Genomic DNA, 19660 nt, shown 5'->3' on the forward strand with positions numbered 1-19660 from the left:
AATGCATCTGTGCTGTCAGTTTATTTTTCTAATGATTATTACTGAGTTGACCATCGATCGATGAGTATTCTCAATCTGTTTGAAGCTTTGTTCTTCTGTTTACAATGCAGTGCCCTTTTTGCTTACCATCACTACATACACAGAGGAAGTACCATGGTGATATATATGGAGCATATATCCAATGTCATCGTTTTTATGCATTATTCTAACCCTTTCAGAGCAGGATAAGAGTATTTTTGTATTTTATTGGTCTTCAAATTGATATCTTTTACTGATTTGCATCATTTGTATGATGCAAGACCGATCTGGTGAATTGAAAGCATTTGCATATTATTGATGAATACAGGTGTACCTGGTGTGTGTCAGTGGGTTATTTGAGTGAATGAATTCGAACTCTGTTTTAACGCAAATAGCGCCGAATGGAGTCGATATTTGTTGTGTGTCATCTTCTTGTGTGGTAATCACTATTTTGCACCTTCAAGATTTCTGGATATGACATAGTAGAGTTGATATGATTCGCAGACTTGTTCAATCAAGCACTGACAGTTATGAGATCGTTGGATGCACACTCACACTGTCGTTGTTACAGTCAGTACTTATGGCTGTGCAATGTTCTATCACTGCCATTTTGATAGGTGAGACCATGCTGCCATAACCATTAAGCAGCCACTACTGCATGCTCATGGAGTCGAACAACCAGCAAAATAAGACTCAAAGACCCAATGAACTGTTTCCAGTCTGTCGTTGTAAACCAACAACACTTCAGTGTAAGCTCTGCCAGTGCCTCCACACGGTCACTACAGCTGAATACAACAAAGTGAATCATTCGCAGGAACCGTGAGTGTCATGTGTTGTGAGTATCAAAACATCATTCAGTTCTGTCTGTAGGCCTATTTCATTAAGAAGTTAAAATCTATCAGTTGTGTCTGTGTTTATCAGTTAAAATCAGACCCCATATTTTTACCGTTGTCGTATCACTTGCTGTCGCCCAATATGTCCGTCACATGAAGTTCTGAGGTCGGACAGTCCTGTGACATTTTGCAAACAAGTAGCACAAAATATTCACAAAGATGACGATAACTGAGACGACAATAAGAAGGTTGATCCTGAAGAGTCTTTTGTCTTCATATTAATTTTTCCTCTTTGTTGTAAAAGGCTCAAAGATCGAAAATGCCTCACGTTATGAACAAAATCACAAATGCATAAATCCCTTCCAGTCCAGTCCGGTCCAGTTCAATGAATGAAACGTGCATGGTCTGTCATTGCCTTGAATATTGTAACATACAATAGAAAGATACTGGGTTCAAGTAGACGTATACCATTTAGGACATAAATTTGTGTCCTAAACCCCAGCGTCGCTCACGTCGATTGGTAGGTCTTATGTCCCTATGTCCCATCTGCGTTCATTCATTGGCTGCCTTTATGTCCTCAAGTCTCATTAATATTTACTGTTCCGAATGCAACTCATTCATTGGCCGCCATATGTTCTTGTCCCTGCCTCACTTTCGAGTGTTCCTTGTCTCGTTCTGCCATGTGCTCATTACTGTAATATACAAATATATCTGCGCGCTTAGCAAAGCAGTCCCAGACTCCAGGTGTTTCATTCATCACTTTCGAACAATGACTGACAGTAACCTTTGTGAAGCCGCCAATTATGATGGATTCAAACACAACGTATCGCCATGACAATCTTAGGTCAAATATAATACCTCTGTACGATTGCTAAATGGTCATATAATCACCCCCCGTCTTTGTTTGTCTCTGTGGTTACCGCAGCTCCTCTACCAAAAGCATAGTCAACATTCGCCAGAAATTTAAAAAAAAATTCCTCCGTTGAAGGTATCGTGTTCTTTTTCAAAGTCTCAAGTTTATTCGGGAAATGCGAGGCATCTAGCAGGGTTGTTTCTGGTTGCCCGGAATTTTGTCAAATTGACTTCAAACAGGTGCACAACAGGCGCATGAATTGCCCTCCACAGCTAATGTCTTGTAATCTGTGTTTCGCATCGAGCGGATCACAAGCAGATTTACCTTGCTCGTTTCGATGATATATGTACACCAACATTGGATCTGTAGACGATTGCGAAAATAATCATCAACAGACGTAAATGTCCGAACAAACTAAAGAGCTAGTCTAATTAAAGATGCTGACTACGTTATTCAATCATGTACATGGATCATCTGGAATCAATGATGCAGTCCTTTATTATCAATTCGGAATTAAAGGGACATGAGCTGTAACTTTTGACTATTTTTTCAGTATTTTAGTTCTGTAAATCTGCTATAGTTTCTCATCCTAATACCTGTGCTATGCTAATTTAAAGTGTCCATTACTCTCAGACTGCTTGTCAACACACCCAGTACACGTGTAATGACCATTGTTATTGTTGATAAATGAATTCTAGTCCGGACTTGAATACAGTATTCAACAATAACGCCTGATTATATCCATTTAGACTGCATCGACAAGGTATGCATTTGGTATTTATTTCATCATAGCCCAGGGATTAACACCAGAAACTGGAGTCAAAACGGAGAACAATACTGAAAAAGCTAAATGGGACAGCTAATGGAGCTTTAATACACAATCCGATGGCAAGCATTTTGTTGTACAAATGAATCTGTAGCTGAAGAGTGTAAATCCAAAGTTGTTCATTTGGTAAGAAGCAGCATATTTTTACTGACAGAAATATTTACATCTAATAAGACCAATATTTCCACGTGTCACATGTCCACGTGTCAGGGGAATGCAGACAACTTTGATGCCAGAGCTTCCTGACAATGAGATTAAGTGCAGCGCAGGTGCAAAGACAAATGTGTCTTCACAAACGTTGCGACTACGTTCTATAACTGTCTGGTAATGATTGGCTGGGCTCGCAGATGCGTTACAGTAATGAGCACATGGCAGAACGAGACAAGGAACACTCGAAAGTGAGGCAGGGACAAGAACATATGGCGGCCAATGAATGAGTTGCATTCGGAACAGTAAATATTAATGAGACTTGAGGACATAAAGGCAGCCAATGAATGAACGCAGATGGGACATAGGGACATAAGACCTACCAATCAACGTGAGCGACGCTGGGGTTTAGGACACAAATTTATGTCCTAAATGGTATACGTCTAGTAGGACACCCTGATGCTCAGGTCAACAATAAGTCAGAAAAAACTACTGCACTTTAAGTGAGGGGAATATATTATTTTTTGCGATAAACCACGGTTAATTAACTGATAATTGAAAGATATAGTATGGGATTATCAGTATGTATGAGAATGACAGGTGTATACACTATTGAAATAAATGCAAAGTACTCTGCTATCGGTAACCGATATTCCATAGCTTTGCATAGAGTAAAATGACCTTATCGGGTTTTGTATCATCGAGAAAATACCATTTTTGTATAATTACAGTACATTCACGGGCGACTTGGTAAAGGTCAAAATATTGTAATTTTCCTTACAATTCTTTAAAATTCGCTCCCGATATTTCCTTAAATATATGGGAAGAGAAATAGGTGTTCCAATTTTACTTTATGAGATACAAAGTATGAGGGTACATCGCAACTTTTGCTTTTATGCAGTTTCCATTGCTTTGATGACAAATATCAGTCTCCAAAGAAGAAGACAGCTGATATGATCTAAGGCATTGGAACTTCTTTTCAGTATGGATATGAAGACATAAAGAAGCTGATGACCAGTCAGCTAAGCTATATACATAATGATATGTTTACGAACAAATTATGAAAATCTGCATGATGACTGGATTTTTCACAGATTCCTCAGTAAAGAAAGAAAAGAAATGCAATTTTATCTTAAAATCTACTGCTTTTAAAAACGGCTTCTCATACCGAATCGTGCATAAAAGTTCCAAAAATGACAACATTGCAATAATGACAGTTTCTTTCATTTCTACATGCAAGTCAATAGAAGTGGCCAACACTACAGTAATTACGGATAGTCTTTCTCTTTAGATATGCGGTAATTTGAATTTGCTGTCAATATCGAACATCATTATCTGTCAACTTTTGCTATTTTGAAAAGAAAAACATACTTTTTGCGAATTTCATTTGTAGGTCCGAACGAAGCACTCTTTTTTAGATTTTAGAATGGTACAAAATTTTAAAACAGGGCCCAGTTTTTTTCAGTTTGAAAGCGAGTTTTTTTCAGTTTGAAAGCGATGGTCAGAAACGCTTTATGCAACTGTTTTTACACTCAGGTTAAATTTCGCTTGGGATGTTCTTATCAAAGCTCTAACAAAATTATCAATATTGTGTTTTTAATGTTTGCATTTTGTGAAATGTTTAATGTATTTTGTTTTCATGATGACAAAAATAGATCCGTAATAGCGGTCACCTTGCATTTGAATTATTCGAAGCGACCTCATCCAGGTATGATGCACTTACGGTGAAAGTTTTTGCTGGAACTACTCGTCCAATCCCCTTGATGTGAGATTTCTAAAAGGTGAACTTTGAATACAGTTAGTCTTTTGTCAAAATGTTATGCATGTTATGTTCATCGGGTGGAGTGTATAATTGTGGTGAATATTCTTTGTCCGTGCGTACTTTTAATATTATTCAAATTAAAATTAAATGAGCAACAATCTTGTGGACACTTTTACAGGTTACTTTCTGGGGGATATTTTTGGTTACATTGGCGAGATGGTAAATCAGATTATATCACAGTAATGGCTGCTTTGAAGCGTGTTCATATTTGTCCAATGAAGAATACCCTATGGTAAATGATATGGTTAATATGTGTCATCACTTGCACCATGAAGTAGATAATTATTTTAACGATAGAATTTTAGAGTAATTGCTTGTTACAATTGTAACCAACGTAAATGAACATAATTAATTTACACCTTGAATAATTAAGGCGTTTTTAAAGATTATATTTGATCCACAAAGATCCAAGTCTCTGTACATATGGTGCACGGTAATTCGAACACCTTCAGCCAGGCCTGAGGACTCAATTTGACCAAAATCACCCATGATTGTTAAGTTGCAAAAATTATGCAGTTTTTGAGATCGTTCGAGTGTCTTTCATCTATGAAAACTGAATTTCTGTCATCAACTGTCACCATTTCAAAGAGATTAATTTAAAAAATCGTGTCCTAATTTCAATATTGAAATTGTTAGTTAAAGAGAGAGGATTTGAAACACGGGAGGTTTAAATTTATTCTAAAACGAATTGATAAGGTGTACGTTCGGGCACTTAGCGTTGTATTCGCCTCCAAAGTGAAAGACTTCAAATTTTGCTCAAACTTTCCTAAATGAAACTTTCAACTATTCTCTTACCAAATCAACAATAAAAATCGGGGGCCGACGTGCAAAATTTGCAACCAGCAAAACTCCGATAGGAAAAATTAAATATTGGATTTTCGAAAAATTAAGACGGTGAAAGTTTTTCTTTCTCCAAGAGCTTTTAATGAGCCTCCACAAGTGGTAGATCAGAAAAGAATTGTAGAAATTTGAGAGTTCAACTATCTGTCCCCGAGGCGCCTTCTACCTTAATCAGTTTCGCAGTCGATTGAGAAAAGAGAATTTTGATGTGGACTTTACGCTATCTCAGGGCAAGTGCAAGTTTATAGAAACGAGAAACCTCTTCACCCCTTTCAGTTAGAGTGGACGAGAGTAGACTATTGGTACTAATTTTGACCTTCTCGGTAAACAATCTAGAAAATCATGAGTCAAGTCATGGGATGAAACTTCTTCTGTTCGTATTCCGATAAATCGATGAACACGAAAAAACAATAAACTACGAAAATAAGACTGCAATAAAAGTACGTATAGTTGCGGCTGTCGTTATTCAACCAATATCGGTTTGGCGAAGATATGGTCTTTAGCATACATATATACTTGTAATAGTGGTACATGGTACACCTCACTATCTGTCAACGAAAACAGGACATCTTTATCAATCATATCAAGTGTAGAAGTTGTTATCTTAGAAGATAATATCAGCTTAGCATGTGAGAATAACAGGTGTGTTTAGCGGCCTTAAAATAATACAGAACGATCCATCATTAAAGCCTTAAAGGGCTTCAAACCTGACTTGTCGCCATCTATCGTCCATATAAACACGTACTCAAAGCGATTTCACACACGCACGGAATATCGTCAAACTGTCACAATGATTTTGGCTCTACTTGTAATTAGCGCTTTGCTTCCTGGCGTCTTCTCTGTTCAACAGTTAGGTAAGTCTTCTAAATTTTCGATGAGATTTCAGACACAGATACCATTGTTTCGAACGAACGGAGTCGGAATCGAAAACCGGTATCTTTAAATCCAGTGAAGAACGAAATTATGAAACTCTGGTTCAGGAAATTTTTTTCTACTTCATTGATCAAAAATTATGTAAATTTACATCTGGAAAGAATCTTCAGATGTATTTAAAATGGCATATCAACGACTAATTATCCATATGGGGATAGGGGACTCCGGATCCTAACTTTAAGGAAATACTTCAAACAAAATAATATTAGGTGTGGGAACTATCTTTTACGATTGAAATATTGATGTGCGGTGAGATTGGTTAATTTGCGAACAAAATGAAAATAAGTTATCTGCCGATCGGTTTCCTCTCTCCGACAAATCTCGATCCTGTTCAATTTATCGAAATACCATCCCTAAATCGTTTCCCAAATTCTTTGTCGTTTTTGGAACATAACAAGAAAGTTGATGCCTCAGATGCCGATGTTTCGAACGCATTTGTTTGTTTGTAATTTACAATTGGATTGATTAAAGAATTATAAAAGTTCTTGCAATGAAGTTCACTGTCGAAATATCCTTTGACATAACAACCATGAACGACCTAGATTAACAAATCTGTAAAGATAATATAATGTTAGAAGCAATCTATACTGCAATATTCACTCCGTGACACTACATTCGCTTAATTCCGATTTACAGTTATGTTGTAAGTACAACAAATTCTTTTCCTTTCTGTTTTCAGAGGACGTTAGCTTTTATTTTCACTCTTAAAATATCGATAACCGCGATCTTCTATTTTTCACAATATCAAAAGCACACCAGAATGGCAGCAACACCAGAATATACAGAACCCATGGTAACATCCTCCATAAGTCTACTGCATGAATATTTTTGGTTCTTTACGACCAGCTGGACAAGAAAATTTTTTTTTCTAAAACATGAGATATTTTGAGATGCACTGCATCTCTGGAGCTAATTCTGACCAGTGTGTATTGCTCTAAATTGTAAAAAATGGGTTACCGTAGTAGTGGGTATATTATATCTCCTTCTGAATGCAGCTGAATACAAGCATGTCACACTCTTTCTAAAACCGACAATATTCGCATTCGAAGAAATGCGCGGAACAGGTGGACTTTATAACGAAATTTCTTGCAATTTTGTAATTTGTTTTCGCCGGAATTGCTAAAACTTTAAAAGACAATTATGATTTCTTTCTCATTGCGCAAACTTGGGACAGGTTTCTGCGTGTATTTGATTGAGTTGTATGGGCTGAACAATAAAAACGATGACAACATCCGGTATTTTGAGATTTAAGGCCATGGATATGGTTAAGAGTAAGATAATGACTCCAGGATGAAATGAACAAAGACGAACTGTAATGGAACTGATATATTTAGCAAACTTAGACACTTCTTTCTAGAAACAGACAATTATTGTCGAAGGAAGCATACCCTTCGTAACAGAAGTTATTTGAAGTGGATATTTGTCGTCATTTGTTCACACTTAGGCCTACCGGAAGTACTGAGTGAGAAATATAGGTCCCTTGTTTTAAAACAAAATTGTGATAAATATACATGATTATTTACTTCTTTCGTTGTGTTTGGAAAGCATAAACATTTAAAGTCGTCATTGTGTCATTTGTAATGTTGAGTGTTTTGTGAATATTGTTAAAAGTGAATACGGGTTAAGGATGCTATATATAGGCTATGCCTCAGCGATAGAAAACGCAACCACGAAATGGCTGCTCATGGTATTTTTTTCTGTTATCTAATAGCATTCAGTTCCCCAAATATATTTTACTGCGGCACAGGAAATTTTGATAGCTGTTTTATGATTGAGGGACCTAAAAATACATGCTTCTAGGTTTGAGGTCAGTGGTTAAATTGTGAGCGTGCAAGCACACCATTTGTGTGTTGATTTATGTAGCTCTCGTTGCTGTATTGCATATACATATAAAAACCGTGTGTTAATTGTTCATGATTTCAAAGAACGATATATATTTCATCGGGTAATCAGTCAGTGTTAAGGACAAAAATAAAGATAGGTATACGACGACCCGATACACCTTACTTTAATAACGATTGACTTTTAAATAAAACCGAACATCTTGCAATTTTATAAAAACTATTTTCCCAAAATCTTTTGCTGTTTTCTGTTGGTCTTCGTACTCTCGTCCTGCGCCTGAAGCTCAACGAGATTAGACGCATATCCTATAAGATGGACATATAGGACCCCTGCCCACATTTTACGATTGCACGCTAAACGCACAAGACAAAATTGGTCCGGAGAGACAGTTCATTCAAAACCACCCGATGTTAACTTTAGTTTTACTTCTTGCAGAAAAAAAATCAGTGAAAACGATTGGAACTATTTTGGGATAATTGGATCTTCATATTTTTCAAATTTCTCAAAAATGTTAGGTGCCTTATAGCTGAATGTCTCAATATTACAAATTACTCATAAAACAAGTGTGTAACGTAAAAAGAAAAGCAGATTGACTTACATTTGCAGATTTAAAGACATTACTTCACCATCCAAATATCCCAAATTAGTTCCAATCGTATTAGTGTTTATTGGGAAAGGCAACACTGTGGACCCTCTAGCCCGTGGACTAATGGTTTGCTGAAGAGAACTAGATTAATGTCGTATTTTATGCCTATTTGATAAAATGATTTCTTTACTCTCTTATTATCAACGACTTTTTAAACTCAGGTCAAGCTAGCATTTCGTTATCATTGTAGCATCTGACTGTGTTATTGCACTAAATACCATTTTCATGCACGCGATATGATAGCTAGTATTGAAGAAATGTTGTTGATGCTAGCCAGAGTATATTAATAGGTGACCTAATTGCGATGACATTTCTCTATCTTATCTCAGTGTTTATCTCAGTTGGATTGCAATTCACCTTATATCTTCTCTAAACTAGTCATTTTTGTATGAGCTAAAAAACTCGGCAAACATCTTCATCGTCAGAAGTAATTGATACACTGCGTTCCAAGCGAATTCGACAGATTCAAATTCTGAAACACTGCAGAGTGGAACTGCTGGCATTCATGGTTCGCGTGTACGCTCTTGTAAACTTTGATCACTGCACGGTATGACAGATGCTGCTTTGCCCAAATTTTCCCACACATCCATGTAAGTGTCAGCGCCAACATTCTTGAGGGCTTCTGTAGGTTGCTAAAGAACAAAACCTTCATTCACTCGATGAGATAGGACAGCGATAATATGGCGTGTTTGTTGTTATTGAGATTCAAATTCGTCAAAGAAATTATGATTCGGCGTTTGCTTTGTTTTATCACTTCGACGAGATGTAATCTATTTTCGCACGTTAGTAATCCTCGAAGTGTTGTCTTTTTTAGTTTTGAAACTTGAAAATGATTAAGATAGGTTTACAGGGATGAGCTAGACACATGCTTCTGTTCGCACTTAACTGACCCAAAAGTGTTCTAATTTCGTAACCCCCTTGTTTCGTAACCCCTGTTAAAAAGACCGAGTTTATCAAGTTTGAACTTTGTTGCCTGTGAATTGGTGTCCATTTACCTCACACTATGATCTGTTTTTTTCTCACTATACGCATTGATAATCACATTTATATTTACATTCACTTTTGAATTTGAGGACGCTTTCTTGATCATACGGTAAATACATCAGTGCCTGAAATCAACTGTCTTGTACGTCTGCAGAGATTACAGCATGGTAACGAGTTCAGCCTTTACTATAATTAATACGACTGGAACTAATTTGGAATAATTGGACAGTGAACTAATGTCGGTTTAATCTGCAAATGTAAACTCATCTGATTTTCTCCTTGAGCAATGTAATTGTTTTCATGATTAATTTGTAATATTCTTATATTGCAACATTCAGCTATAGGGCACCCAACATTTTTAAGAAATTTGAAAAATGTAAAGATTCAATTCTCCCAAATTGGTTCCAATTGCGTTAATCATATTTTTTGTTATTGGTTAAACTCTGACACTCTGTCAGAAAGGTTCAGATTTGTTGAAATTGTGACGAAATTACCAGAGCGATTTTGATCTTTCTGAGGATATGTCGTCGATGAGGTACAACACGGTCGGTATTATAGGTTCATAAATATCGTCAACTTATATACATCGTCTAAATACGATGCATATTTTAGAATATTTGTAACGGACGTAGGCTGATGTATCACATTTTCTGTGGATTTTAGTAACTCAGTGGATTATTAATAACAGTAGATTATAAATAACACAGTGAATTAGTCAATTTATTAATCGTCATCTTAGTTCCAACTGTCTATTTAACTGTTATAGTGACTTCATAATTACGAGAAGAGCATCAACGAGATCAGAAATAGTAAAATCTAGAATCGTCAGGATGTCAGTAAGCAGAACTGTCTCTTCAACATTAATTTTCAGTAGAAATTTTCCCAGGCGGAGAAATGTTACATTAATCTTCAACTACTAATATTGGGGTTCAGTCTTATCGCAGATGGAGATAAAATCGCCATATTTTGTATTTATGTTACTTATTTTTCACATAAAACAGCACAGAACAGACAGTCAAGAGCAAAATCACTGTTCTGCCTGAAATGTGATAGCGGGTCAGTTCTCTCAAGGTATTTCCACGCAAAGCTGGGATAGCGTGCAAGCCCTGATGGTCAAAACAAAAACATATTTTGATAAGCTGAAAAAAAATGCTTCTCACGTTAAACAAAACCATCACGATAATATAAAGGAGTTCTACGATTCTCTTTATCTCGGAAACAAGGTTGTTGATTGCCTTCAGTGACTTAGATACATCAAAACTGAAAAATAATTTTGTGGTGAGATTCTGTATCTTCTGTGCTCGTTGAAAATATTCAGTAAGAAAACAGATATATTCGACATAAAATTTGAGTCAGTTTCACACGCAGAATATAGTATAGATAATCACAACCATACACATCCATAATCCAATACCAGTAGGTCAAAATTAGTAATACATTGTCAATTGTTATAAACATAGACATAAAACAGCACAGAACAGACAGCAAAGCACCGGTACAAACACACAACAAAATAAAAAATGTGAAAGAAGCTTATATGGACTTCTTACAAAGACCAATAATTGATGTCAGGTGTTTCAAAAATAGTAAGCGCATCCTGCCCCGCATGTGGCACCCGCCATATATCAATTTGTAAGTCAGATAGGTAGTGGTCACAAACTAAGGACCAATGTCACTGGTGCTATCGGCGCTCATTTGTCGAAGAGCGATATCGTATTTATCTACCAGCTTGTGATATCTGCCGAAAAAGAGCTTAAATGTAGAGACAAGTCTTTCTCTGGTGTAACCTTGATTTAAAAGTTTGCAAGAGAGATGGTTATATCTTTATATTATTATATGGCCTTTCACAATATCATTGTCACTGAGAACGTTGTGTTTTTGAAAATAAGAAAAAAATTCCATTTAATCGTCGGGAATTATAGCCTTGACTACAAATAAGTCTGTTTCACATGTTGAAAGAATACGTATTTCAATGAGACCATGGTTTAGAGAAGTCCAAAAATTATCGGGGAGAGACACCGATAGTCATGTACACAAATAAATCATTTACAACAAATACGAAAGAGTATAGACAGTAATGTATTGTCATCGGGTCATGCGAATGCCGCTGTCATTGTATCTGTACAGGAAAGTTATCGACTTGATGTCACCCTTGTTGACCTCACAAGCAGACTTTATCCTGACTGTCCGTAACAAAACAGAATGACAAGTGATAAACAGAAAAAACAACGGTCTGCAAATTTCATGACAGTGACATTACGGTTAAAGTTTTTGCTGCTGGGTCTTGCCCTCAATTTCCAGTAATATAGTAGAACTCATTTTTGTGCACAGAATGGGGGGGGGGGGGTGTCTATCTAGAGTTTTCGTAACATCTTTTTTATGTTATGTTGGCAGGTTATTATGGCGCTGACAAAGCTAAGGTATCTATCAGTGGAATTTCATCAGGATCTTGTTTTGCAACACAGTTTCATGTTGCATATTCTAGTGAAGTGATGGGAGTTGGCGTCATGGCCGGAGGTGAGTGACATATGTCAGTGAAGATTTGTTTGAACACACGGTAAATTATGTACTTCCAATGGGGAACAATGGATTAATAAAAGGGCAAACAAACAGCTTTCTGATTTTGCATCAAAATGGTGTTGGAGGATGCCTAAAGAAAATCCAATGTATGTTGAACTGGCAAGGAAAACGTCAGTTAATTTTTATTAGCATCTCATAATATCATGTGACATATGGTACAATAAGATTCTAATTGATTCTATTTTTTCACCAACAGCTCCATACTACTGTGCCCAGGCAAATTCTATCATTGCTTTAAGATGTATGGACTCACCGTCTACTATTGACACACCATATCTCGTCCAGGTCACTAAAAATACGGCTTTAACGACGAACACTATTGACGATGTCGACAACATGATTAATGACCGTGTATTTGTGTATGGTGGTACGCTGGACTCTGTTGTCATGCAAGGTAAATGAATGACGTAAAGAACCCTACCGAATCATGACAAGACAAATATAATACATTTCTGTAAGATTTTAGTGGTAACACATAACATCATCTTAATGCCTGTTACAGTTTCGGCCATGCAACTTTTGTTTGTACACCTTACTGACATCGCTCCCCTTTCTCTCTGTCGCTTTAAGGTTCTGTGAGAGAAGTGGAAGAATACTACCTTGCATTTGGCGCCAACATCAAAACAAAATACAACCTGAATGCCGAACACGCAACGGTATGAATATTGCAATATTCCGTCATAGTCTTCAGCTTTGTGGCGAAATCAACAGCCTTTTAATATTCAAATGCACTAAGTGTTAGGAATCATCATAAAACTTCGCTTTGTGACTTTCTCCCAATTGTGAAATAGCATCGCCAATTAAATCATATGGACGGGCGGAGTGACCGAGTGACATGCCTTTCAGTACTCGAAAGTTGATGTGATCAAAGTCTGTGTTTAGGGAAATGTATATCGATGATATCACTCGAACAAAATCAGAGACTTTCCTGTAAAAGTGAAAGAAACGGGAAACTGAACAGGTAATATTGAATCAATTGTATCTTTTCTATAACCTTCTTAGCCTACAGATTTCTATGGGAACAGTTGTAGTTATCGTGGCTCGCCTTACATCAACAATTGTAATTATAACGCTGCATACGAGATTCTCAATCATATGTATGGCGGTCTTACGGTAAGCAAATCAACCTCGTCACCATTATATTCTGCATAGTTCTGATGAATATCACGTAATCAGCTCTTGGTGCTATTTTAATCCAAATGAAAATACTTTGTATCCTTACCGACCTCAATAATGAGTCTTTTCTTCTTCTGTATTAAAACTAAAGACGACCATAATGAATTTACGCAGACATCCATACACCCACACACAATCACATACATACATACATACATACATACATACATACATACATACATACATACATACATACATACATACATACATACATACATACATACATACTGTATCATAATCATTGTGTCATAACACGCCAATACGTTGTTCTTATTGGACGACAGTTAATGACTGCTTTATGTAACAGTGCTGAAACTGATACGAAACACTGCAGAGTTGAAAAAAAATTGAAAATTCGATCGTAGAACGTATTGCTATGTTTTACAATGGCTCCTTCCCCCGCTCAGGATTTTGTTCAGCAGCGTCGATTTCTACCATTGTTTGGTTTCTCAATTTATTATAGCTATCACCTCCGTGGCAGGCGGTTTTACGGTGGGGGGGGGGGCAATTCCCAGCATATTGTACTTGCCAAGCGACTGATTATCTGTTTTACATATACACAAAGATATTGTGTACCAGATTGACCTGCGGGCCTCAGAGTTACTAAGTTAGAGCACAATAAATTGAAATGTTGCTATGGAAATATCATCCATATAACGATAATCTCCGAAACCCTTCTCACCAGTACACATTAAATATATATATTTCCAGATCTTTGAATTCATCTTTAAATCACTCATTCATCCATTCGTTATTCGTTATTCATTCACTCACTCATTCATTCATTCATTCATTCAATCGTTTAAAACGGATCTACTTAAGTAATTCATGGCTATCATGCTGTTTTTGAAGAAAGTTGTCGTCACCTTGAATGTCGCTTTGGCTCACATCTTGTGAATATTTTGTGACATTTGTTTTGATAATATCGCATGTTTCCATTTGCAGAGACCGGGATCAAATACTATTCTTCGAGGTGATGTAAGTTTGTATTCGATATAACATTTATTTTGATATAACTGTAAGATCGAGTAAACTGAAAATGCTTGTAAATACGATTTTGAAAGAAGAAGTAACAAATTCACGAAAGTGAAGGGTTCTCGCGTTTCATTACTCTGTTTTCTTGATCAGTACATCCAACTAATGTGATCCAGTACAGTAGGAAATATCGTCTGTGGCTGTGTTCATGCTGTGGTCGAAATATTCAAATGACTCTGAATGTTTGGATGTAAATGCAAACTCCATGATGATGAAGAACAATGCAATGTACAGTGTGCCTGTGCAGTAATCACTCATAGGTAGATGACGCTGTGGCAAATGAATGTTTAAGCATCGACAGTACAATAAAAGACTAAAGGCTAAAGACTTTCTGTGCTTTTAGTCTTTTAAGACCATTCAGATATAAAGTTACTTAAAGATTTAATTAGAATTGCTGAACGCAGCCTACTGTAAATTAGTTTGGCATATAAGAGAACTTGGGCAAAATATTGTCATAGTTTTGAACTCATGATATACAACTTTTCAATGGATAAATGGTTTCAGAGATTTTTTGACCAAAAATTGCAAATTGCTCTCAAACTATTAGTATGCAAATTTCACCACAATTTCATCAAATGACCCTCTGAATACCACTAGAAACCCGCACACAAATTTAAAGGAAATAGAAAGACAGGTTTCAGAGAAGGATATTTTATCACGAAATATAGCTAAAATTCTCCAAAAATTACGAATATGAAAATTTCACCAAGTATTTACAGGTTGTAGCGTGATACAATTGTATATTATTTATTTATTTATTTATTTATTTATTTGTTTGTTTTCGCAAATGAATCATAATGAGTATTGTTTAGGTATGTAAACATGACGGTATCAACAAACTATAAGTGGAAAATACTTAATTACATCTGTTCGTGCACCATGTTGCATTGTCTCAACTTTTTATTCATATTTTAGTCTCGAACATTTTACCTGTCCTGCAACGCCTTCAATTGGAGAATATCTTCTGATATTTCCAATACTAAAGTCTTGCAGAATACAAGTGCACTTGCAGTTTACTGTTTTAAAATAGAACAACACCGTAAATCATAAAACATGTGACTTTTTCCTCGAAAGTCGACCAGTAGGCACTGTGATGCTTTGTTCTCTATTGCTCTTGGCTAGTATGATGCGACGACGAAATTAACAAACTTTCGACTGTTTACTTTTCTTATACTATCAGTTTTATGCATTCGATCAAGACGAGTTCTTCTATACCTCGCTGCCTTCACAATCCAGTATGGATGACGTTGGATACGTTTATGTACCTTCCGGTTGTGATAGGAGATTCAGCAGTAAGTACGCTTTAAACAAACGAAGAAATAAAAATAAGAATTTAGGATAAATATTGTGTGGAAATAATGACTCTGAGATCAATGTATCAGGTCCATCGGCATGTTTTTATTCACGTTTACCTTTGTTCACACTTTAATCACCCAAACAAGCCCATCAACACTGTGCAAAATCACTCTAATATTGTTATGACGTAGCCTATGATGTGCAAGTATCACAGTCAATGCTATTCATTTTTTTGTAGACTGCAAGGTGCACATTGCCATGCATGGCTGTGAACAAGGAAGGTAAACTATGAAATAATTCTTACAGTATCTCAGAAACGCCTCTTTGTCTCGGTGTTCAAGCTGTCAATAGAATATTGTCATTAGTCTTGAGTGAATGATATACTATTGATCGATTCTTGATGAGCTAATCGTTCAGCAGATTTCAACCTCGGAGAAAATATCAGATAGTGTCTAGATTCCACCTAGGCCTATCTTACATCCACACAAAGAAATTACCTCAAATGAAATCTAGCAACATAGAGTGGCCATTCAACCATTTAATGACAAACTTTGTCTTGTTGAATCTTTATTATGATAACTAACATTCTGTCCACAGGGTGTATTTAGGAGATGAATACGCGAGGAATACAGGATATAACGAAGTCGCTGAACTCAACGATATCATCATTATCTATCCACAAGCGATTAATTCAATTCTCCTCGGTAACGCCATGGGATGCTGGGATTGGTAAGTAACTTCAACACAAATGAACATGTCATTTTTATCCGAAAAGCTAGCACTCCACTAATTAACCATAAATCGTTGAGTGCAAATCATGTAATTCGACCGGGCCAGCGGTACCAGCATTCATAGAAATTGAAAGTAATTACACGTGGTCCCTACTCCACACCTTAAGTCTCTTCAGATATAGAAGTTTTGTTGTTGTAGGAGTTTCCTTTCAACCAAAGGAACTTATGGCTAATCATTATTAGATCGCAGATGAATTTATTACATCACAAAACAGAAAGCAACCAATGTATTCAAAACGATATCAAGTCATTTAAAGAAGAAATTTACATAATTGCATGATGCATTTACTGTACACTATTTATCTCATAGGTGGGGATACACCGGCACGGCTTACGGTAAGTCAATGTATTTAGGTTCATTTTTAATGTTGAAAATATTTACCATTATATGTCATTATTATGACTAGGATAGTATTTCCGAAATTATATCAGGTTAAAGTTTCTTCCATTTATTTTTCATCGTAAAATTTTGTCGGTTTAATTTTTTTATGAAAAAAAAGTGTATCAGTAGAGAATGTTAAGTTGATGTGTCTCACATTAAGGTAATTATGATACCCAATATCTGACTTGGTCATTGATGAACCATCTGCTAAAGGTAGGTGACGTCAGAAAGTGACGTAGTAATAATTGTCGTGAGATGTGATGCTTTGATACTTAAAAGTTCACAGTAATAAACTATACTTTGTCGTTTAATAATTTTCAACATGGCTGAGAGAATCCTTCACAATACATTAATTTATTACGATTTTTCATTTTCTCATCCATACAGCTAGTAACCTGGCCCCTCAGATGATCGCTGTCCATCGAATTTTGGAACGAGTACTCAGTTAAAACTGAACGTTGCAGGACTTGAAGACACCAATCATGATGCGGTACATGTACGTCAACTGAAGTACATGAACATTAATGATATTCCAATCTTGATGACACATGGCAGTCACTTTGTCTTAAATTGCTCTTAAATTGCATATTACACGCAATATTACAAAACGCTAATTTGTTCTCCGTCAAATTTTAATCGATTACGAACTCTTACTCTATTAACGGTCTTAATCTGGCTGTGTCGAAAATCTGTTTCTTGTCACATACAGTCGCCAGGATTACGTTGGAAAATAAAATGTGATATTCAAATGACGTCAGACGGCATGTAAATTAGAGACTGTATACACAACTATGGCGAAGATTACCTGTAGCCTTGATAGCTGGCTATGGGTGTCAATTGTTCGATATAGGATATTTTAAATAAAACCTAGAATTGGGACGTAACAGCTTCATTACTTGCGTTACTTTACTTCGTTACTGGATAATTTAATTTTCAGACAATAGCTCTTGGACAATACATTGATATACAGCTGAATCCTGGTAAACATTGCCGATGACTGAACCCTGGTAAACATTGCCGATGACTGCCCTGGTAAACATTGCCGATGACTGCCCTGTGAATAAAAACTGATAGTGAATGCGATGTAGTAGAGTAATATCATTTTTTCGGACTTTGATGTAGTGGAATTCACATCGCGAGATTCCGAGAATCTTTAAGTTACTGCCGATCTCATTTACTCAATGCATCTACAAATTGCTACCAAGAGTGTTCACCTCACAAAAGCGTGAAAGTCGTATTCTGTTATCTCAGTGAAAACATGTCAAATACAAAGTAATATCAATGCGGTAAAACCTTGCTGAAATGACTTCCTTTTTCACAATCACAGACTTGATCCAAGTCTACGGTATATGTTGAATCAGGCCAAGGTTGAAATTTCAACGATAACAATGGCCTATACCGTTACATACAGGTGGTGAAAGTTCAAATAGTTAGCTATCACTGATTGCGGTATTTACGTCACCAGTGTATATCTTCTGCCTCTGATATGTCAACGTCATCTGTTTTCAAATTTCAGTTTACAATATTGGTCACGTTTGTCGCATCGGGTGTGATTTTCTCCGTCTATCAACAATCTTATCAGCTTCGGACTCGAAAAAATAATATGAATTGCTCTAAGCATCGCTGATCAATGCATCTGAATCATCTTCGCTTGCCGAGGTCTCTTTGTCCGGCAGCAGGATGCTCCCCGAAATCAGAGGCAGTTAATGGGACACTGCAGTTGCAGTAACGGACCCGTGCGAGCGGACGATGCATTTAAATGTGGTTTCGTGCTATGTAAAGTATTTTAAACCTATCATATAAAACTATTCACTTGTCGGTCATTTCTTTCCTGTCTTCTCGTCTTTTTAGAGTCTATGTCATCCATGTTGGTAAACTTGACTTCCGGGAGAATAGATATTTAGGGCGAACACTATATACAGATCTGAACTTGAGGTACATCTTTCATGATGTTTGTTGGTAACTTATCTTGGGATTGCCTGTCACCACTTTCTGACAGATTTGCAAACAGAAACTTCTTTTAGAAAGTCAATATTCAATTACTCGTTTTCTTTTAGCGCTTCTATTGCTATGTTTACCATTTTTGTTTTTACGGCGAGCAGTGTTTTAAATGCGAGGACGTCCCTTGAAAACGGTTTCTTGTAGCTTGACGAAAATGTTGTAAATTTCACGACGATTTGTGGTGCATGTTGTCACACTGGGAATAGTACAGCCTGAGTGCAGTATTCATAATGATAAATCAAGGCGTTTATAGGTTAAACTATGGCGTTTCCTAGAATTGAAATTTCAGAAAATATAGGAAATCGAAATGCTTGGTGTCGAAATGCTTGGTGTGAAAATGACCCATATTAAGGTAAATCACATCGGTGTTGACCTGTTCTTTTAAAAGTAGTTACTTCAAGTCACGACAGAGAAAAATACGCCATGTTCCCATGTAAAATCCACTTGTATATGAGCAAGACTTGAATCACTCGGTGTCCATGAATCATATTTTGGCCAATGGATGTATCCAGGTGGATAGTTTGTGGACTGTGATTGGACGATAATAGTATAACCGACAATGATAATCATCATGCATTTCAAAGGCCCAATCACAGTACCCCATTCCCAATACGAATCTGGAGGGGACTTTGTGTACAGCCATGCTGTGCTTGCC

At 36.5% G+C, this 19660-nt stretch overlaps 1 protein-coding gene across 1 annotated transcript; it reads left to right on the top strand.

Moving 5' to 3' along the window:
* Positions 1-6040: 6040 nt before the first annotated feature.
* On the top strand, positions 6041-17888 carry LOC139126379 (poly(3-hydroxybutyrate) depolymerase-like). Its single transcript, XM_070692446.1, has 11 exons — positions 6041-6193; positions 12139-12261; positions 12521-12718; positions 12895-12980; positions 13327-13437; positions 14446-14478; positions 15716-15827; positions 16070-16112; positions 16429-16560; positions 16933-16958; positions 17392-17888. The coding sequence occupies exons 1-11, from the start codon at positions 6130-6132 to the stop codon at positions 17451-17453; spliced, it is 990 nt and encodes a 329-aa protein (XP_070548547.1). The 5' UTR covers positions 6041-6129; the 3' UTR covers positions 17454-17888.
* The last annotated feature ends 1772 nt before the right edge of the window (positions 17889-19660 follow it).

The sequence above is a fragment of the Ptychodera flava genome, assembly GCF_041260155.1.
Source record: "Ptychodera flava strain L36383 chromosome 3 unlocalized genomic scaffold, AS_Pfla_20210202 Scaffold_27__1_contigs__length_13241970_pilon, whole genome shotgun sequence".
In the NCBI taxonomy this organism is placed as follows: Eukaryota; Metazoa; Hemichordata; class Enteropneusta; family Ptychoderidae; genus Ptychodera; species Ptychodera flava.

What these genes read in the sequence shown, in the direction of transcription:
- LOC139126379 (XM_070692446.1), top strand. Translation starts at nt 6,130, where the DNA reads ATGATTTTGGCTCTACTTGTAATTAGCGCTTTGCTTCCTGGCGTCTTC. An exon ending in AGTTGGCGTCATGGCCGGAG is followed by an intron (nt 12,262 to 12,520) that starts GTGAGTGACATA and finishes TTTCACCAACAG; the next exon opens with CTCCATACTACTGTGCCCAG. An exon ending in ATATGTATGGCGGTCTTACG is followed by an intron (nt 13,438 to 14,445) that starts GTAAGCAAATCA and finishes TTCCATTTGCAG; the next exon opens with AGACCGGGATCAAATACTAT.